This window comes from Hemiscyllium ocellatum, chromosome 16 (assembly GCF_020745735.1).
Source record: "Hemiscyllium ocellatum isolate sHemOce1 chromosome 16, sHemOce1.pat.X.cur, whole genome shotgun sequence".
NCBI lineage: Eukaryota > Metazoa > Chordata > Chondrichthyes > Orectolobiformes > Hemiscylliidae > Hemiscyllium > Hemiscyllium ocellatum.
The window spans coordinates 71,508,427-71,527,549 of NC_083416.1; the positions used below are offsets into that span (position 1 = coordinate 71,508,427).

At 42.2% G+C, this 19,123-nt stretch overlaps 1 protein-coding gene across 1 annotated transcript in view; it reads left to right on the forward strand.

The window, feature by feature from the left end:
- The window catches only part of LOC132823260 (uncharacterized), a 38,580-nt gene that overhangs the window by 11,580 nt on the left and 7,877 nt on the right, over positions 1-19,123 (forward strand). The window contains exon 5 of the mRNA XM_060836910.1: positions 652-924. Within this exon, the coding sequence (XP_060692893.1) occupies positions 652-924 (273 nt within the window). The remainder of the gene's footprint in view (positions 1-651; positions 925-19,123) is intronic.

The window sequence follows — 19,123 nt, forward strand, 5'->3', positions numbered from 1 at the left end:
CTCAGACCATGTATTAAAGATATAAAATTAGAGTCTGTCTGTATCTCAGTCTTGAGTCAAACTGATTCGACTTCCGAAATAGGAATTTATAAAATGTTATTTGGATTGATTGTCTGCATTAACTATCTGCAAGCTGTGTGCTTTTTCAGCAAAAATAGAATGTATCTGCAAATGCAAATTCACTGGATAGACGTGCGTGTGTATATGTGTATATACGCATGCTTACGAGGGGAGAGAGGGAATGTGTGTATGTGAGCATATGCATGTGAGTGTGAGTGTACATGAGAGTGTGTGTCTGCATATGTGTGCATGTTTGGTAGAATGTGTGTATGGAGTATAAGCCCATGAGAGGGTGTGCGCCAGTGTGGGGGATGTATGGGTGTGTATTTACAAGCATGTGTATGAGAAAGGATCTGCATGACTGTGTGAGTATGTATGGGCACGCGCGCAAGTGTGTGTGTATGTATGTGTGTGTAGTGTAGTGGGTCACCTGTAGTGTGACATGAACCCAAGGTCCCGTTGAGGTCATCATCATGGTACTGAACTTGGCTGAAACAATCCTTGAATTAGTTTAGTACAAAAAATAGAGATTGTAAGGCTAAACTGTTGTGAAATTCTTCTTACTGAAAATACAATTTCTTTTTGTTACAGTGACAGTGGTTCCCCCTTGCCCTCTGACTGAAGGAGACAATGTTGAACTTCAATGTTCTGTTTCTCATGTCTGTAGTGCAACAAGGCTTGCTTGGATGGATAATGGCAGGAAAGTTCTTGTGGAAGAAAAACGTTTCAATCTCTCCAGTGAAGTAAACAACAGTCTGTCACTGTTTATTCCAAAAATTGGACAACAGAACAGAAGCTGGACCTGCCTTGTGTTTAATGGGACTATGCTAAAATTTCATATCGTGCACAAACTGGCAGTTAATGGTAAGAGTTTTTTTATTGATTTCAACAGGCACAACAGTTTTGCTCTTAAGATTAACAATGCTTGATTCATTTACCTTCACATATTTCACACCATTTAGCAACATGACTCGCACCTCGCTCAAGAGTGTTACCCAAATTGTTTTTAATTGTGTGAACTGGACCTGGTACATTTTGGGGCCAGCATTTCCATTCTTTGAACTTGAATAATGTTTCAATTTGTGTTGCATTCATTTGCAGTGCCTTGCAATGAGCTCAGCTGAATAAATAGAAGGATAGCTAACAGAAAGGTCTTCCCACTACTCATTTGTTGGCGTGCAGGCCTTTGGTTTATACGGTATTAATTCAAAACTCTACTCCACCCTTTGACATTTTGCACAGTCTTGCTAATTTGCCATATGCAAACGTGGTATCTATGTGATAACAAACCGCTACATGCTTTCGACTAGAACTGTAGCATAATTTGATGATGTGGTTTCAAATAGACAATTATACAGCCTTTACAAAAAGCACAATGTGCTACAGAAGGACTCAGCAGGTCTGGCAGTTTCTGTGCAGAGAAACCCAATGTTAACATTTCGGGTTCAGTATGACTTCTTCAGGAGTTCTGACGAAGAGTAACTTCCGATTTTGTATCAGATCTTCGGCAGCCAGAGTTCTTTGTTTCATTTTTATGTATGCTTTAGCCTTGTGCTGGCATTGTGAATGTGCGTTTCTGTGTCAGGACCGCCGAGAGTTTGTGCATTCGACCATGTATGACAGAGTGACATTTTTGTGCAATGCTGTGAGTGCTGACTGTCAGAGTAGTCAGGAACAAAGCCAAGATCTCTCAGACACTGTGAAAGGTGCCTTAATACCCTTTGAAATACAAAGGATCCTTCCCTCATGCCATTACTTATATTTATTCCCTCGTGAATAGTATTAAAATATATTATCTTCATTATTAACTGTGTAAAACATATCTAGATCAAAATGTGTAACTTGTTCTAAAGGATTTTCAAAACTTATCATCTTTAATTTCAAAAGAGACCTAATAATTAAAGTCATGAACAATAATGTAAACCAAAGTGGTGGGGGAAGGTGATCTCTCTATCTTCAAAGCTCCTCTTCATTATACCTTGCTATCAATGACATAAAGCACAACGATGAAAGCAATTCCACTCATTAATGCCATTGCCACTTATTAATCCACCAAACATCAGCATTTACTCACAATGCCAATTACTTGTGTGACTTTGCACAAGAACCTGTTACTGAGTGGTCACTCTATCAATGAATCCTCCTTCATATCTTCCTGTGAATGACTAGGTCACACTCCCAGCCTCATCCACTAAGTCCTTGAAGGTTGCATTTTATTTGCAGCCCCTTGAACCATGTTCTTGCCAAATGCAGCTATATCTCAAATCAGGGTCTTCTAATTGGGTTATTAAGCACATCATGTGATCATACCCTGCCCTCAGAAGAGGACTGCCTGCAGACGCGTGACAAAATAATTGTGATCCACTTGGGCAAGATGACCTCTGTTCAATCTCTGGATGGCTATTCCTGAAGAAGGGCTCATGCCCGAAACATCGATTCCCCTGCTCCTTGGATGCTGCCTGACCTGCTGTGCTTTTCCAGCAACACATTTTCAGCTCTGATCTCCAGCATCTGCAGTCCTCATTTTCTCCTATGGCTATTATCTAGTCAGTTTTTACAGAGGGGTCTATATATATGAGACACTACTTTCATGATGTTTGTGTGTGTGTGTGTGTCTTTGAGAGCGATAGTTAAAGTCTGTTTTGACTAAAACAGTTGTAGTTTTGTCCCAATAAAGAAAACTGTAAGAACTCTGGATGCCAAAAATCAAAAACAAAAACACAAATTGATGGAAAGGTTAATCAGGTCTGGCAGTGCCTGTGGAGAGAAATTAGTTTATGTTTTGGATCAAGTGACCCTTTGTCAGAAGCGATGGTAGCTAGGAAAAGATTGGTTTTGGCTCTATCTCCCCTTATTGTTTACTCCTTAACTCCTCCACTCAGCCTATCATTTGCATAAAATACAATTTTCTGCGAGCTACCATCAGTTCTGCAGAAAGGTCACTGGACTTGAAACACTAACTCTGCTACCCTGCTTGTTTTAATTGTGTGAGCTGGACCCGGTACATCTTAGCACCAGCCTTTCCATTCTTTTAACTTCAGTGATGTCTCAGTTTGTGTTGCATTCATTTGCAGTGCCTTGCAATGAGCTCAGCTGAATAAATAGTAAGGTGGCTCACAAAAATGTCTTCCAACTACTCATATGTTGGAGCGCAGGCCTTTCTGAACCAGTTGATATGGTATTAATTCAAAGCTCTACTGCTCCCTGTGACATTTTGCACAGTCTTGCAAATTTGCCATATGCAACCGCGGTACCTATGTGACATCAAACCGCTTAATGCTTTGGGCTAAAGTTGTAGAATCATTTGACGATGTGGTTTCAAATAGACAATTATACATGCTTCACAAAAAGCACAATGTGTGAGAGAGACTCAGCAGGTCTGGCAGTATCTGTGCAGAGAAACCCAATGTTAATATTTTGTGTTCAGTATGAACTTCAGAAGTTCTGACAAAGAGTAACTTCCGATTTTGTTTCAGATCTTCGGCAGCCACAGTTCTTTGTTTTGTTTCTATGTTTGCTTTAGCCTTGTGCTAGCATTGGGAGTGTGTATTTCTGTGTCAGGACCACCAACAGTTTAAAGACACATTGCATGCATTTGACCATATATGACAGAGTGACATTTCTGTGCAATGAGGTGTGACTGCTGACTGTCAGAGTAGTCAGAAACAAAGCCAAGATCTCTCAGACACTGTGAAAGGTGCCTTAATACCCTTTGAAGTACATAGGATCTTTCTCTCATGTCATTGTTAATAGATATTCTTTAGTGAATAGTATTGAAATGTATTATCTTCATTATTAACTGGGTAAAACATATTAAGAACAAAATGTGTAACTTGTCCTAAAGGATTTTCAAAGCTTATCATCTTTAATTTCAAAAGACACCTAATAATTAATGTCATGATCAATAATGTAAGCCAAAGTGGTGGGGAAAGGTGATCTCTCTATCTTCAAAGCTCCTCTTCACTATATCTTACTGTCAATGACGTAAAGCACAATGATGAAAGCAATTCCCACTCATTAATGCGATTGCCACTTGTTAATCCACCAAACACAGCATTTGCTCACAACACCAATTACTTGTGTGTCCTTGCACAAGAACCTGTTGCTGAGTGGTCACTCTATCAATGAATCCTCCTTCATATCTTCCTGTGAATGACCAGATCACACTCTTAGCCGCATCCACTAAGTCCTTGAAGGTTGCATTTTATTTGCAGCTCCTTGAACCATGTTCTTGCCAAATGCAGCTATATCTCAAATCAGAGTCTTCTAATTGGGTTATTAAGTGCACCATGTGATCGTACCCTGCAGAAGAAGAAGAAGGCCGCCTGCAGATGCGTGACAAAATAATTGTGATCCACTTGGGCAAGATGACTTCTGTTCACATGTCTGGGTGGCTATTATCTAGTCAGTTTTTGCAGAGGGGTCTGTATGTGTGAGACACCACTTTCATGATGTTTGTGTATGTGTGTGTCTTTGGGAGAGAGAGAGAGAGAGAGATAGATAGTTAAAGTCTGTTTTGACTAAAACAGTTGTAATTTTGTCCCAATAAAAAAAATCTGCAAGAACTCTGGATGCCAAAAATCAGAAACAAAAACTCAAATTGTTGGAAAAGTTCATCAGGCCTGGCAGTGTTTGCGGAGAAAAATTAGTTAATGTTTTGGGTCAAGTGACCCTTTGTTAGAACTGATGGTAGCTAGAAAAGAAACCAAAAGAGAAAATGCTGGAAAATCTCAGCAGGTCTGGCAGCATCTGTAAGGAGAGAAAAGAGCTGATGTTTGAGTCTAACTGACCCTTTGTCAAAGCTAATAAAAAGGGAGAAATAGGGAGGTATTTATACTAGGCTGAGAGAAGGTGTGTCATGGCTCCAGAAGCAAAGGTAGCAATAAAGAGCTGATAATGACAGTGCATAGAGAGATTATAGGGAGATTAGGAGCTGTGAATGACCAAGGCTGAAGCCAGCACTACATGACAAAATATTTCGGGGATGGGTGAAGCAGAGGCAAAATGGAAAACAGGGGTGAAGGGTAGCAAAGGGGGGGAAGAGGAGAGGAAAAAGGTGATGATGAGAAAGTGGGGAGTGAGAGAAAGAGAGGCAATCAAGAAATAAGAGGTACAGAACAGTGAAGAAATATTTTAAAAAGGTAAATAAAATAAATGAAATTAAATTACGGAGCAGAATAAAAACAGAGGGGTTGAGATGACATAATCTTCTGAAGTTGTTGAATTCAATGTTGAGACCGTAACGCTGTAATGTGCCTAGTCAGAAGATGAGATGCTGTTCCTCCAGTTTGCGTTGAGCTTCACTGGAACATTGCAGCAGCCCAAGGACAGACATGTGGGTATGGGAGCAGGATTGTGTGTTGAAGTGGCAAGCCACGGGAAGGTCTGGGACCTGATTGCGTACAGACCGAAGGTGCTCAGCAAAGCGATCACCCAGTCGGAGTTCTGTCTCTCCAATATAGAGGAGACCACATTGGGAGCAACAAATGCAATAGACCAAATTGAAAGAGGTACAAGTGAAACGCTGCTTTATCTGAGATGAGTGTTTGGGGCCTTGGATGGTGAGCATGGAAGAGGTAAAGGGGAAGGTGTTTCACCTTCTGTGATTGCATGGGAAGGTGCCGTGTGTGATGGGAGAGGTGTTAGGTGTGATGGGAAGGTGCTGTGTGTGATGGGAGAGGTGTTAGGTGTGATGGGAAGATACCGTGTGTGATGGGAGAGGTGGTAGGTGTGATGGGAAGGTGCCATGTGTGATGGGAGAGGTGTTAGGTGTGATGGAGGAGTGGACTATGTTGTCCTGGAGGGAACGATCTCTGTGGAATGCAGACAGGGGAGGGAAGGGAAGATGTGTTTAGTGATGGCATCGTGTTGGAGTTGGCGAAAATGGCAGAGGATTATTCTTTGCATTTGAAGGCTGGTGGGGTGAAATGTGAGAACAAGAGGGACCCTTTCCTTGTTCTGGGACGGGAGGGAGAGAGTGAGGGTCGTGGCGCAGGAGATGGGCCGCATGCTGTCGAGAGCCCTGTCAACAACGGTAGGTGGAAGCCAAGGTTGGAGAAGAAGGAGCACATATTAAGAGCACCATTTTGGAAAGTGGCCTCATCGGAACAAATGCGGCAGAGGCGAAGGATCTGAGAGAAAGGGATAGGGTAGGGTGAGAAGAGCTGTAGTCCAGATAGCTGGGGGAGTCAGTGGGTTTGTAATGGATATTAGTGGATAGACTATTGCTGGAAATAGAGACAGAAAGGTCAAGGAAAAGAAGGCAGGTGTCGGAGATGGACCGGGTGATGGCGATGGAGGGATGGAAACTGGAAGCGAAGTTTATGAATTTTTCCAGGTCAGGACGAGAGCACCGAAATAGTCGTCGATGTTCCGATAAAGCAGCTGTGGGAATGGTCCAGGGTAGGCCTGGAACAAGAAATGTTCCACATACCCCAGCTAGAAAAGGTTGGTCTGGGCTGTATCTCAATGTATTGTTTACTTCTTAACTCGTCCACCCAGCGTATCGTTTGAATAAAAATACAATTTTCTCCAAGCTACCATCAGTTCTGCAGAAAGATCACCGGACTTGAAACACTAACTCTTCTACCCTACTTGTTTTTAATTGTGTGAGCTGGGCCCGGTACCTTTTGGCTCCAGCATTTCCATTCTTTGCACTTCAGCGATGTCTCAGTTTGTGTTGCATTCATTTGCAGTGCCTTGTAATGAGCTCAGCTGAATCAACAGTAGGATGGCTTACAAAAATGTCTTCCAACCATCATATGTTGGAGTGCAGGCCTTTCTGAATCAGTTCATATGGTATTAATTCAAAGCTCTACTGCTCCCTGTGATATTTTGCACAGTCTTGCAAATTTGCCGTATGTAACCGCGTACCTATGTGACATCAAACCGCTTAATGCTTTGGGCTAGAATTGTACTATCATTTGATGATGTGGTTTCAAATAGACAATTATACATGCTTTACAAAAAGCACAATGTGTTAGAGAGACTCAGCAGGTCTGGCAGTATCTGTGCAGAGAAACCCAATGTTAATATTTTGGGTTCAGTATGACTTCTTCAGAAGTTCATAAACTTCCGATTTTGTTTCAGATCTTCGGCAACCACAGTTCTTTGTTTCATACCTACGTACGCTCTGACCTTGTGCTAGCATTGGGAATGTGTATTTCTGTGACAGGACAGCCGAGAGTTTGTAAGCACACTACGTGCATTTGACCATGTATGACAGAGTGACATTTTTGTGCAATGCTGTGAGTGCTGACTGTCAGAGTAGTCAGAAACAAAGCCAAGATCTCTCAGACACTGTGAAAGGTGCCTTAATACCCTTTGAAATACAAAGGATCCTTCCCTCATGCCATTGCTAATATTTATTCCCTAGTGAATAGTATTAAAATATATTATCTTCATTATTAACTGTGTAAAATATATCTAGATCAAAATGTGTAACTTGCCCTGAAGGATTTTCAAAACTTATCATCTTTAATTTCAAAAGAGACCTAATAATTAAAGTCATGAACAATAATGCAAACCAAAGTGGTGGGGGAAGGTGATCTCTCTATCTTCAAAGCTCCTCTTCATTATACCTTGCTATCAATGACATAAAGCACAATGATGAAAGCAATTCCACTCATTAATGCCATTGCCACTTACTAATCCACTAAACACAGCATTTACTCACAACACCAATTACTTGCGTGATTTTAGATTAGAGTGGTTCTGGAAAAGCACAGCAGTTCAGGCAGCATCCGAGAAGCAGGAAAATCGACGTTTTGGCAAAAACCCTGCATCAGGAAGGCCTTTTGCCTGAAATGTTGATTTTCCTGCTCCTCAGATGCTGCCTGAACTGCTGTGCTTTCCCAGTACCAGTCTGATATAGAATCTGGTTTCCAGCATCTGCAGTCCTTGTTTTTACCCCATTACTTGTGTATCCTTGCACAAGAACCTGTTGCTGAGTGGTCACTCTATCAATGAATACTCCTTCAAGTCTTTCTGTGAATGTCCAGATCACACTCCCAATCACAGCCACTAAGTCCTTGAAGGTTGCATTTTATTTGCAGCTCCTTGAACCATGTTCTTGCCAAATGCAGTTATATCTCAAATCCTTGTCTTCTAATTGGGTTATTAAGCGCACCATGTGATCATACCCTGCCCTCCCTCAGAAGAGGGCTTCCTGCAGATGGGTGACAAAATAATTGTGATCCACTTGGGCAAGATGACTTCTGTTCACATCTTTGGATGGCTATCATCTCATCCGTTTTTACAGACAGGTCTGTATGTGTGAGACACCACTTTCATGATGTGTGTGTCTTTGGGAGAGAGCGAGAGTGAGAGAGAGAGAGATAGTTAAAGTCTGCTTTAACTAAAGCAGTTGTAATTCTGTCCCAATAAAAAAAACTGTAAGAACTCTGGATACAAAAATCAGAAACAAAAACACAAATTGCTGGAAAAGTTCATCAGGTCTGTCAGTGTTTGCAGAGAAAAAGTAGTTAATGTTTTGGGTCAAGTGACCCTTTGTCAGAACTGATGGTAGCTAGAAGAGTTTGGTTTGGGCTGTATCTCAATGTATTGTTTCCTTCTTAACTCCTCCACCCAACCTATCGTTTGCATAAAAATACAATTTTCTCTGAGCTACCATCAGTTCTGCAGAAAGGTGACTGGACTTGAAACACTAACTCTGCTACCCTGCTTGTTTTTAATTGTGTGAACTGGACATGGTACATTTTGGCACCAGCAATTCCATTCTTTTATCTTCAGTGATGTCTCAGTTTGTGTTGCATTCATTTGCAGTGCCTTGCAATGAGCTCAGCTGAATAACTAGAAGGATGGCTTACACAAATGTATTCCAACCACTCATTTGTTGGAATGCAGTCGTTTCTGAACCAGTTCGTATGGTATTAATTCAAAGCTCTACTGCTCTTGCAAATTTGCCGTATGTAACCGCGGTACCTATGTGACATCAAACCGCTTAATGTTTTGGGCTAGAATTGTAGAATCATTTGATGATGTGGTTTCAAATAGACAATTATACATGCTTTATGAGAAACACAATGTGTTAGAGAGACTCAGCAGGTCTGGCAGTATCTGTGCAGAGAAACCCAATGTTAATGTTTTGGGTTCAGTATGACTTCTTCAGAAGTTCTGACAAGAGCAACTTCCGATTTTGTATCAGATCTTCAGCAGCCAGAGTTCTTTGTTTTATTTCTATGTATGCTTTAGCCTTGTGCTAGCATTGGAAATGTGTATTTCTGTGTCAGGACTACCGAGAGTTTAAAGACACACTACCTGCATTTGACCATGTATGACAGAGTGACATCACTGTGCAATGCTGTGTGAGTGCTGACTGTCAGAGTAGTCAGGAACAATACCAATATCTCTCAGACACTGTGAAAGTTGCCTTAATACCTTTTGAAAAAAAAACTTTCCCTCGTGCCATTGCTTATATTTATTCCTTAGTGAATAGTATTAAAATATATTATGTTCATTATAAACTGGATAAAACATATCAAGAACAAAATGTGTAACTTGTCCTGAAGGATTTTCAAAGCTTATCATTTTTAATTTCAAAAGATATCTAATAATTTAAGTCATGAACAATAATGTAAACTAAAGTGGTGGGGGAAGGTAATCTCTCAATCTTCAAGGCTCCTCTTCACCATACCTTGCTATCAATGACGTAAAGCACAACGATGAAAACAATTCCACTCATTAATGCCATTGCCACTTATTAATTCACCAAACACAGCATTTACTCACAACACCAATTACTTGTGTGTACTTGCACAAGAACCTGTTACTGAGTGGTCACTCTATCAATGAATCCTCCTTCATGTTTTCCTGTGATTGACCCGATCACACTTCCAGCTTTAGCCACTATGTCCTTGAAAGTTGCATTTTATTTGCAGCTCCTTGAACCATGTTCTTGCCAAATGCAGCTATATCTCAAATTAGGGTCTTCTAATTGGGTTATTAAGCCCTCAGAAGAGGGCTGCCTGCAGATGTGTGACAAAATAGTCATAATCTACTTGGGCAAGATGACCTCTGTTCACATCTCTGGATGGCTAATATCGAGTCAGTTTTTAAAGGGAGGTCTGTACATGTGAGACATCACTTTCATGACGTGTGTGTGTGTGTGTGTGTGTGTGTGTTTGTGTAACCATTGTAATTCTGTCCAATAAAAACCTGACAGAATTGCGGGTACCAAAAATCAGAAACAAAAACAGAAATTGCTGGAAGTTTCATCAGGTCTGGCAGTGATAGTGGGGAGAAATTTTGGGTCAAGCAATCGTTTATCAGAACCGATGGTAGCTAGGAAAAGTTGGTTTTGACTCTATCTCCACCTAATGTTTACTCCTTACCTCCTCCATCCAGCCTATCTTCTGCAAAAAAACCCAATTTTCCCCTAGCTACCATCAGTTCTGCAGAAAGATCACTGAACTCAAAACACTAACTCTGACTATTGGCCTGGATCTCTAGATTACTAGTCCAGTGACCAAGTACTAATTAATCAGCTGATGGAGAGTTGTAGCTGATCAGTAACAGGAGAAAATTTGGCAATTACCTGGCTTGATGCCATGAGACTTCATCAGGTCTATGTTGTCTCAACCATGGAATATAACCCCAGATCACCCACTGACATATCAAACTTTCAATTGCAACATGCTTTTTTCTGATATTTTTTAAAGAGCATACAGCCAAAAAAAGGACTGTGAATGTAAATTCAGTGGCTATCTGGAGGGAGAGCCTTTGGAAAGCCAAAAGTGGTGAGGTGTCAAGGAAGCTTCAGATGGATTGACTTGAAAGGGAGAAACACACTACTAGCTGTGACCTCCCGAGATTCATCTCGACTGTGAGCATGATGGGAGAAAGGATAGCAGCTGGGCAAGAGACATTCACCATTCTTCACCATTCAAAAGTACACAAGAACAGGGTTTAAAAGCCCTCATGTGTGCAAGTAGAAAGAAATTGAGCTGATGTACTCATGTGCTTGTGTATATTTTGGGTTCCAGCACTAGTGGGCTGCGAAGGTCACAATTCAAGAACTGCCCACTGGTTACTGCTGCACAGTGAGTAAAGAGCCTATTCATCTGAATGTTAGAAGCCAGCTAGTCAACAAGCCAGAGAAAAACATCAAGACAAAAGAGTTTCAATTATCTTGCAAAGCTAAGAATCCCCAAATCAATAACTTAACCAACAACATTCCACAATCTTCTCTTCACAGTGACTCATTGGGGCTGAGCTGTTTATTTATTAACTTAGAGTCACAGAGCTGTTCAGCATGGAGACAGACTGTTTGGTCCAACTCATCTATGCCAACCAAACATCCTAATTAATATAGTCACATCTGCCAGCATTTGGCCCATATCTCCCTAAATCCTTCCTATTTATATAGCCATCCAGAGGCCTTTTAAATGTTTTAGTTGTACCTGCTTCCATCACTTCCACTGGCAGCTCACTCCATACACCCTCTGTGTGAAAATGTCACTGCTTAGGTCCCTCTTAAATCTTTCTCCCTCACCTTAAACTTATGTCCTCTAGTTTTGGACTCCACTGAACTGGGAAAAAGAGCTTGAATATTGATCCTATCCACATGATTTATAAACCGCTAAACGGTCCCTCCTCAGACTCCATGCTCTGGTGAAAATAGCCCAGCCTATTCAGCCTCTCCCTGTATCTCAAGCCCTCCAACCCCAGCAACATCCCTGTAACATTTCCACACCCTGTCAAGTTTCACAACATCTTTCCTACAGCAAAGAGACCTGAATTATATGAAATATTCCAAAAGTGGCCAAATCAATGTCCCATACAGCCACAACATACCATCCCAACTCCTATACTTAATGCACTGACAAATAAAGGCAAGCATACCAAACATCTTCTTCTGTTCCCTGCCTCCCTGTGGCTCTACTGTCAAGGAACAATGAACCTGCACTTTTAACACTTTTTGTATTCATTTCTAATCTGTGTATGTGTTGCATTATTCTTTTTTCTTGTGGTAAGTAATAAGTTCGTTGTTTTGTTAACTCCAGAAAGCCTGGTTAACATGGCTCCTTTTAAAACCTAAATTAATTTGGTCTGAGTAAATGGGAAAATGGGATCCACAAAGACAGGATACTTCATAAATTGTGATAGTGAATAAAGAAGGGGAGCCAGTTCAACAATAACTTGGGGAACATTACTCAGGTCCCATTGTAACAATTTGGGGGCTAGACTGGGGTCCTTTCAAACCAGGAATCACTTTTGAGACTACCACATCAACTCCTCCCTGAAAGTATACCACTGTGCCACCTCTGATGGTTCTGTCCTACCAGTAGAACTGAACACAACCAGGCATACTGTGAATATAGCATTACATGCAGTGAATTAAATTGGGAGAAAACTAATATTTGCAATACTAAGGATCTCAGGCTGAAGACAAAATTGATCATCCACTTGGCACTTCTGGTCGAAGATGATTGTAAATGCTTCGACAATTTGTGTTCTACGGATGTCTTAGACTGCCCATCATTGAGAATGGGGTGGTATTTGTGCTCTTCATATCAGGTTAGTTATTTAATTGTCCACCAAAATTCATGACTTAAGAGAAGTGGTCTGCAGAACTTTAACTAGAGTTATTACTTACAATATTGCTTTGTTTTTGGATGCTACCTCAGCTGATTAACTTGCATACACTCTTGGTCTGTAGTTTCACTCATAGAGTGGTCCAGAACAGAAACAGGCCCTTTGCCCCAACTGACCCTCTGAAGAGTAACCCACCTCCCTCTGACTAATGCACCCACCACAATGGGCAATTTAGAATGGCCAGTATATCTTTGGACTGTGGGAGGAAACAAGAACAAACCCACACAGACACAGGGCAAATGTGTAAACTCCACACAGACTGAGGCTGGAATTGAACCTGGGACCCTGGTGCTATGAGGCAGCAGTGCTTACCACTGAGCCACCATAACTGCAGAATAAGTTCTGAATCTATTCTATTTATCTACTGATAGCAATCTACAGTATTCTGGAAGGTCTCCTCAATGTGAAGATAGCACATTATTTTCAGAAAGACTGCAATGATCACCCCTAACAATATTGTTAGGGATGGTTGCTCCTGTGCACAGTATTCTGGTCTCTGTTACAGTCAGGCAGAGTAATGTTCTCTTAGCTTCCTCTTGGTATGAGAATCAATGAGAATTGTTTCAGCTCCCTCTAGTGTTCAGATTAAGTATCACCTACTAGATCCAGACAGACGTCTGTGTTTTCAGTTCCCTTTTCCTGGTAGACTCCCTCTTGTTTGCCATTTCAGTAATGTTTGCTCAGCTCAATGATGTTGTCAGTTTCAGCAATACACAAATGTCTGGCAAATCGGGTGACAGCTGAAAAATCATGAAGCTCGTGATATCAATCATGAATTGCTAATTTTATCAAATATTTGTGGATTGCCAGATATTTATACTGCTTATTCATAATGCATTTAATCTCAAACAGGTTATATGAACCACTATTTATCAATATTTTTCTATACTCAGATTGCAAGTTTAAAACTTCAGTCAAGGTTCTGTTATGTAAATAGGGAGCTCCCCTCGTCCTATGTTTACAGAATCAGATGCCCTTCAGGCATTTCAGTGTCTACCATTGACCCTCATGTATCATTGATACATAATGTTGGCAGTGCCTTGCTACATAATGGACATGGAACACCTCGGACTGTGATGAATTAGGTCAGGTTGAGGAGTGGGTTGGCTAGCTTAGTTAGCTGACCTGCGTTGCAGAGTGATGCCAACAGCATGGGTTCAATTCACACACCATCTGAGGTTACCACAAATGACCCACCTTCTCAACTTTGCCCCTTTCTTGAGGTGTAGTGACCTTCAGGTTAAACTGACCAGCAGTGCTCTCTCTCTCTCTCTATTTAAGGAGCGGGTAGCCCTAAGGTCCTCTAGGATGATGATGACTTTGTTATCATCGAATTAGTCAGCAACAGAGTACTTGCCTGCTGTCAGCAGCTGGCCTGGCAGATTGCCACTGATGTGGGGGCTTCCCTAGAGAGATTATTGCTAACAGCATACATCCAGCAGAGAGCCAGGATCATTGTCAGGTCCCCCTGCCAAAGCTCAGTGTGTTGCAGGTTGAAATGTTGTGGATTGTGGGTGGAGACAGGAGGGAGAGTCACAGGTTTTCAGTGTATTCTCCTTTCCAGTGCTGCATTACTTGATCAGGCACTGAGTTACTGACTATTTGGGACCTTCCTGGGGACATTAAGGATGAGGTTTCTAAATTCTTGGAAGAGCAGAATCTGATTAGAACAAGTCAACATGGATTTAGTAAGGGGAGATCGTGTCTGACAAACCTGTTGGAATTCTTTGAAGAGGTGACAAGTAGGTTAGACCAGGGAAACCCAGTGGATGTGGTCTATCTAGACTTCCAAAAAGCCTTTGATAAGATGCCACACGGGAAGCTGCTGAGCAAGGTGAGGGCCCATGGTGTTCAAGGTGAGCTACTGGTATGTATTGAGGATTGGCTGTCTGACAGAAGGCAGAGAGTTGGGATAAAAGGTTCTTTTTGGAATGGCAGCTGGTGACAAGCGGTGTCCCGCAGGGTTCAGTGTTGGGGCAGCAGCTGTTCACATTATATATATATCAATGATCTGAATGAAGGGACTGGGGGCATTCTAGCAAAGTTTGCTGATGTTAGGTAGACAGGCAGGTAGTACTGAGGAAGTAGGGAGGCTGCAGAAGGATCTAGGCAGTTTGGGAGAGTGGTCCAGGGAATGGCTGATGGAATTCAACGTGAGCAAATGCAAGGTCGTGCACTTTGGAAAAAAGAATAAAAGCATAGATTACTTTCTAAACTGTGAGAAAATTCATAAAGCCAAAGTACAAAGGGATCTGGGAATGCTAGTCGAGGATTCTCTGAAAGTAAACATGCAGGTTGAGTCCGTGATTAAAAAAGCGAATGCAATGTTGTCATTTACCTCGAGAGGGTTGGAATATAAAAGCACCGTTGTGCTACAGAGACTTTATAAAGCTCTGGTTAGGCCCCATTTGGAGTCCCCACACCTCAGGAAGGACATACTGGCACTGGAACATGTCCAGCAGAGATTCACATGGATGATCCCTGGAATGGTTGGTCTAACATATGAGGAACGGCTGAGGATCCTGGGATTGTATTCATTGGAGTTTAGAAGATTAAGGGGAGACTTAATAGAAACATACAAGATAATACATGGCTTGGAAAGGGCGGAAACTAGGAAATTGTTTCCGTTAGGCGAGGAGACTAGGACCCGTGGACACAGCCTTAGAATTAGAGGGGATCAATTCAGAACAGAAATGTGGAGACATTTCTTCAGCCAGAGAGTGGTGGGCCTGTGGAATTCATTGCTGCAGAGTGCAGTGGAGGCTGGGACGCTGAATGTCTTCAAGGCAGAGATTGATAGATTCTTGATGTCATGAGGAGTTAAGGGCTACGGGGAAAATGCTGGTAAGTGGAGTTGAAATGCCCATCAGCCATGATTGAATGGCGGAGTGGACACGATGGGCCGAATGGCCTTACTTCCACTCCTATGTCTTATGGTCTTATGGACGTTTCCAGTAAACCTGACAAGGTGGTCGCAACCTTCTGAGGGGCATGGAAAGGTTGCATGGCCCCATCTGTTCTAAGAGTCACTAGATTATGGTGGTGACAGGGATCAGGGTCTCAGTTGGTTCAGTACTTAGTCTAATTGTTATCCTTATTTAATTTTCTCACTATTTCCATTGAAAATTATGGCTGGTTAACATACCAATAAAGAAGGAAATTACTTTCCATGCTTTAATATTTGTTTCGGTCATCAATGTGGAAGCTCTGTATTGATTTCCCAGTTAATATCACTAATAACAATAGAAAGACAAGGACAGCAGTTTTACAGCAAGGCCACCTCCTTCAAGTTTCCCTCCAAAACACACACCACCCCACTTTAGAGTATTTTGGGCATTGCTACTGAATCAAAATCGTGGAATTCCACCCATAGCAGCAATGGGGAAAAATAATTCCTTGGCCTCTTGTTCAGAGGAAGCTGAGGTAACAACACTCGTCTAATAAGGAGTTGCTGTGAATGCTGTGTCTGAGATTAAGAACAAGCTGACAGTGCTGAGTTTGAGAGTGAGAGGGAGCTGTTAACCACACTGTGTTTGAGAGTGATACGAAATGCTGTCATTATATCCTTTGCTCCCAATGCAGTCTCCTCTACATTGGGGAGACCGGACGCCTCCTCACAGAGCACTTCAGGAAACATCTCCGGGACACCCGCACCAATCAACCACACCGCCCTGTGGCCCAACATTTCAAATCCCTCTCCCACTCTGCCGAGGACATGTAGGTCCTGGGCCTCCTCCACCGCCGCTCCCTCACCACCCGACGCCTAGAGGAAGAATGCCTCATCTTCCGCCTCGGATCACTTCAACCCCAGGACATCAATGTGGACTTCAACAGTTTCCTCATTTCCCCTCCCCTCACCTTACCTCAGTTCCAACCTTCCATCTAGCACCATCCCCATGACCTGTCCTACCTGTCTACCTTCCTTTCCACCTATCCACTCCACCACTCTCTCTGACCTATCACCTTCATCCCACCCCCATCCACCCATTGTACTCTTTGCTACCTTCCCCCACCCTCCTCTCTGACCTATCATCTCTATCCCCACCCCCATTCACCTATTGTACTCTATGCTACTTTCTCCTCACCCCTATCCCCCCTCTCATTTATCTCTTCAACCTGCAGGCTTCCTGCCTCTATTTCTGATGAAGGGCTTTTGACCAAAACATCGACTTTTCTGCTCCTTTGATGCTGCCTGACCTGCTGTGCTTTTCCAGCACCACTCTAATTCAGAAATGCTGACAATGCTGAGTCTGAGTGTGAGAGGGAGCTGTAAACATAACAGATACTGGCATTCAGAGGCAGCTGAGATAATGGTATAGAACAAGACAATGTGGAATTAATATTACTGAGCCTGATAATGTGTATTTCTGACAGTTTCTGTTCCAGCATTTTTTATTTCCATTTCAAGTCTCTGTTAACTTTTGAATATGCATAGCAGAATTTAATATTTCTTGTTTGGTGATTTGTCTCATCTCTAACACTTGTTCAATGATTCCTTTTGACAGACAGTATAAGTATGCTCAAGTATAATTCTACCTTTATTGGTGACATTCAATAATCACATAAAATGGTGGTTGGGGAGGGTCCTAATCAACTAGGAGAAAGTGAGGACTGCAGAAACTAGGGGTGGCCCAGTGGTTAGCACTGCTGCCTTAGCGCACCAATGAACCTGGGGTTCAATTCCTGGCTCGGACAACTGCCTATGTGGAGTTTGCGCGTTCTCCCCATGTCTGTGTGGGTTTCCTCCCACAGTCCAAAAATGTTCAGATTAGGTGAATTGGCCATGCTAAATTGCCTGTGGTGTTAGGTGTAGGCGAATGGGTCTGGATGGGTTGCCTTTTAGAGGGTCAGTGTGGATTTGTTGGGCTGAAGGGCCTGTTTCCACACTGTTGTAAGTAATCTAATCTAATCTGAAGGAGTAAACATAAGATTGCTGGATTTAGGCACAGCTGAATGAATTGAAGAAGGGACCAGAAATTAGAGCATGCGATACCAATTGCTAATCATCTGTTATAGATCTGCATGTTATGGGTGTCAGGTGAGGTGCAACAAAGGCAGCAGCTTTCTACAGACGAAATGCTGTTAAAATCCATCCTCTGGGCTAATGCATTTGGTGTGATTGGGTCAGGTACAGTCAGGTAGCTCATGCCAATGGAATGCTAACATTCAGGAGAAGGAAATTGGCTAAAAGGTAAGGCTTTCTGTGTAAATTGCTAAAGTCGGTAAGTTGATCATTTGGCTGCTTCATTAAACTGTATAAGAACCCACTAAATTCTGATTGATCTGTTGGGTTTTGGCACCATGCCATTTCTGAACATCAACCTGTTCACTCTGTCAAAGTGAAATAGTCTCTTACTTGAACAGAGTCAATTTCTTTCTTTATTACAACATTGAGTCGATTTCCTTCCTTTGGTGAGCTTGGACTTTTTGGGTGGAATCAGCCACGAATGGCTTTATTTCAGCATAGACCAGTTGGACCGAAGGGTCTGTTTCCGTGTGCACACCTCTATGACTCTAGAAGCTGTATTACATGATGTGCTGTGCTTAGCTTTGCTGGACTGTGTTCAACTGTGGGATATCAGCTCTGTGGTTTCCAGGTTGATGATCTTAGAATTTCAGTTCCTCCACTGAAAGGCCACCTTCCTGCTCCAGACTGAGCGGCACTGATTCTAGGTTGCAGACAATGGGCTAGATATTATGTGTCTCTGCTGGGTGTGATTTTTATCAGGACATGGGAGCTGTAAGATAGGGAGGGAAACCTCTGCTCCAGTTTCTCCATCAGTTCCTCAGCTCCATAATATGGAGGGTGAACAAGTGCTGAAGTTGGCAACTTTGCTCCACATGAAAATGCATAATTAAGGGTTAATAGTGTTGGCTTAAGGTTGCATTGACCCTCTGTTCATTCCACAATATGGTTATAGTGAGAGTATCAGCTTATTTTTCACATATTGTCAAAAGATGCATAGATAGGGTTGATAGTCAAAATCTTTTTCCTAGAGTTGAAATATTGGGGAGCATGCATTTAAGGTGAGAGGGGGAAGTTCAAAGGAGATGTGAGGGGTAAGATTTTTTACACAGAGAGTGGTAGGAGTCTGGAACACGCTGCCAGTGGTGGTGGTGGAGGTAGATATGATAGGGGCTTTTATGGGACTCTTAGATAAACACATGAATATGCAAGGAATGGAGGGATATAGGCCAAGGACAGGCAGAAGAGATTAGTTTAATTTGGCATTATCTTCAGCACAACATTGTGGTTCCTGTGCTGCACTGTTCTATGTTCTAAAAGTGCAGGAAGGATAAGGTGCGATCTTTGGACAGTGCCCTTTGGACATCAAGGGCATCTCCCATGAGTAAAGGATTCCTCAAATCATTCCTTCCTGCATTAAATTTGCAACATCACTCCACTTGCTATACTCATTGAAGTCGCCAAGCCTTCCCCAGCCAATAC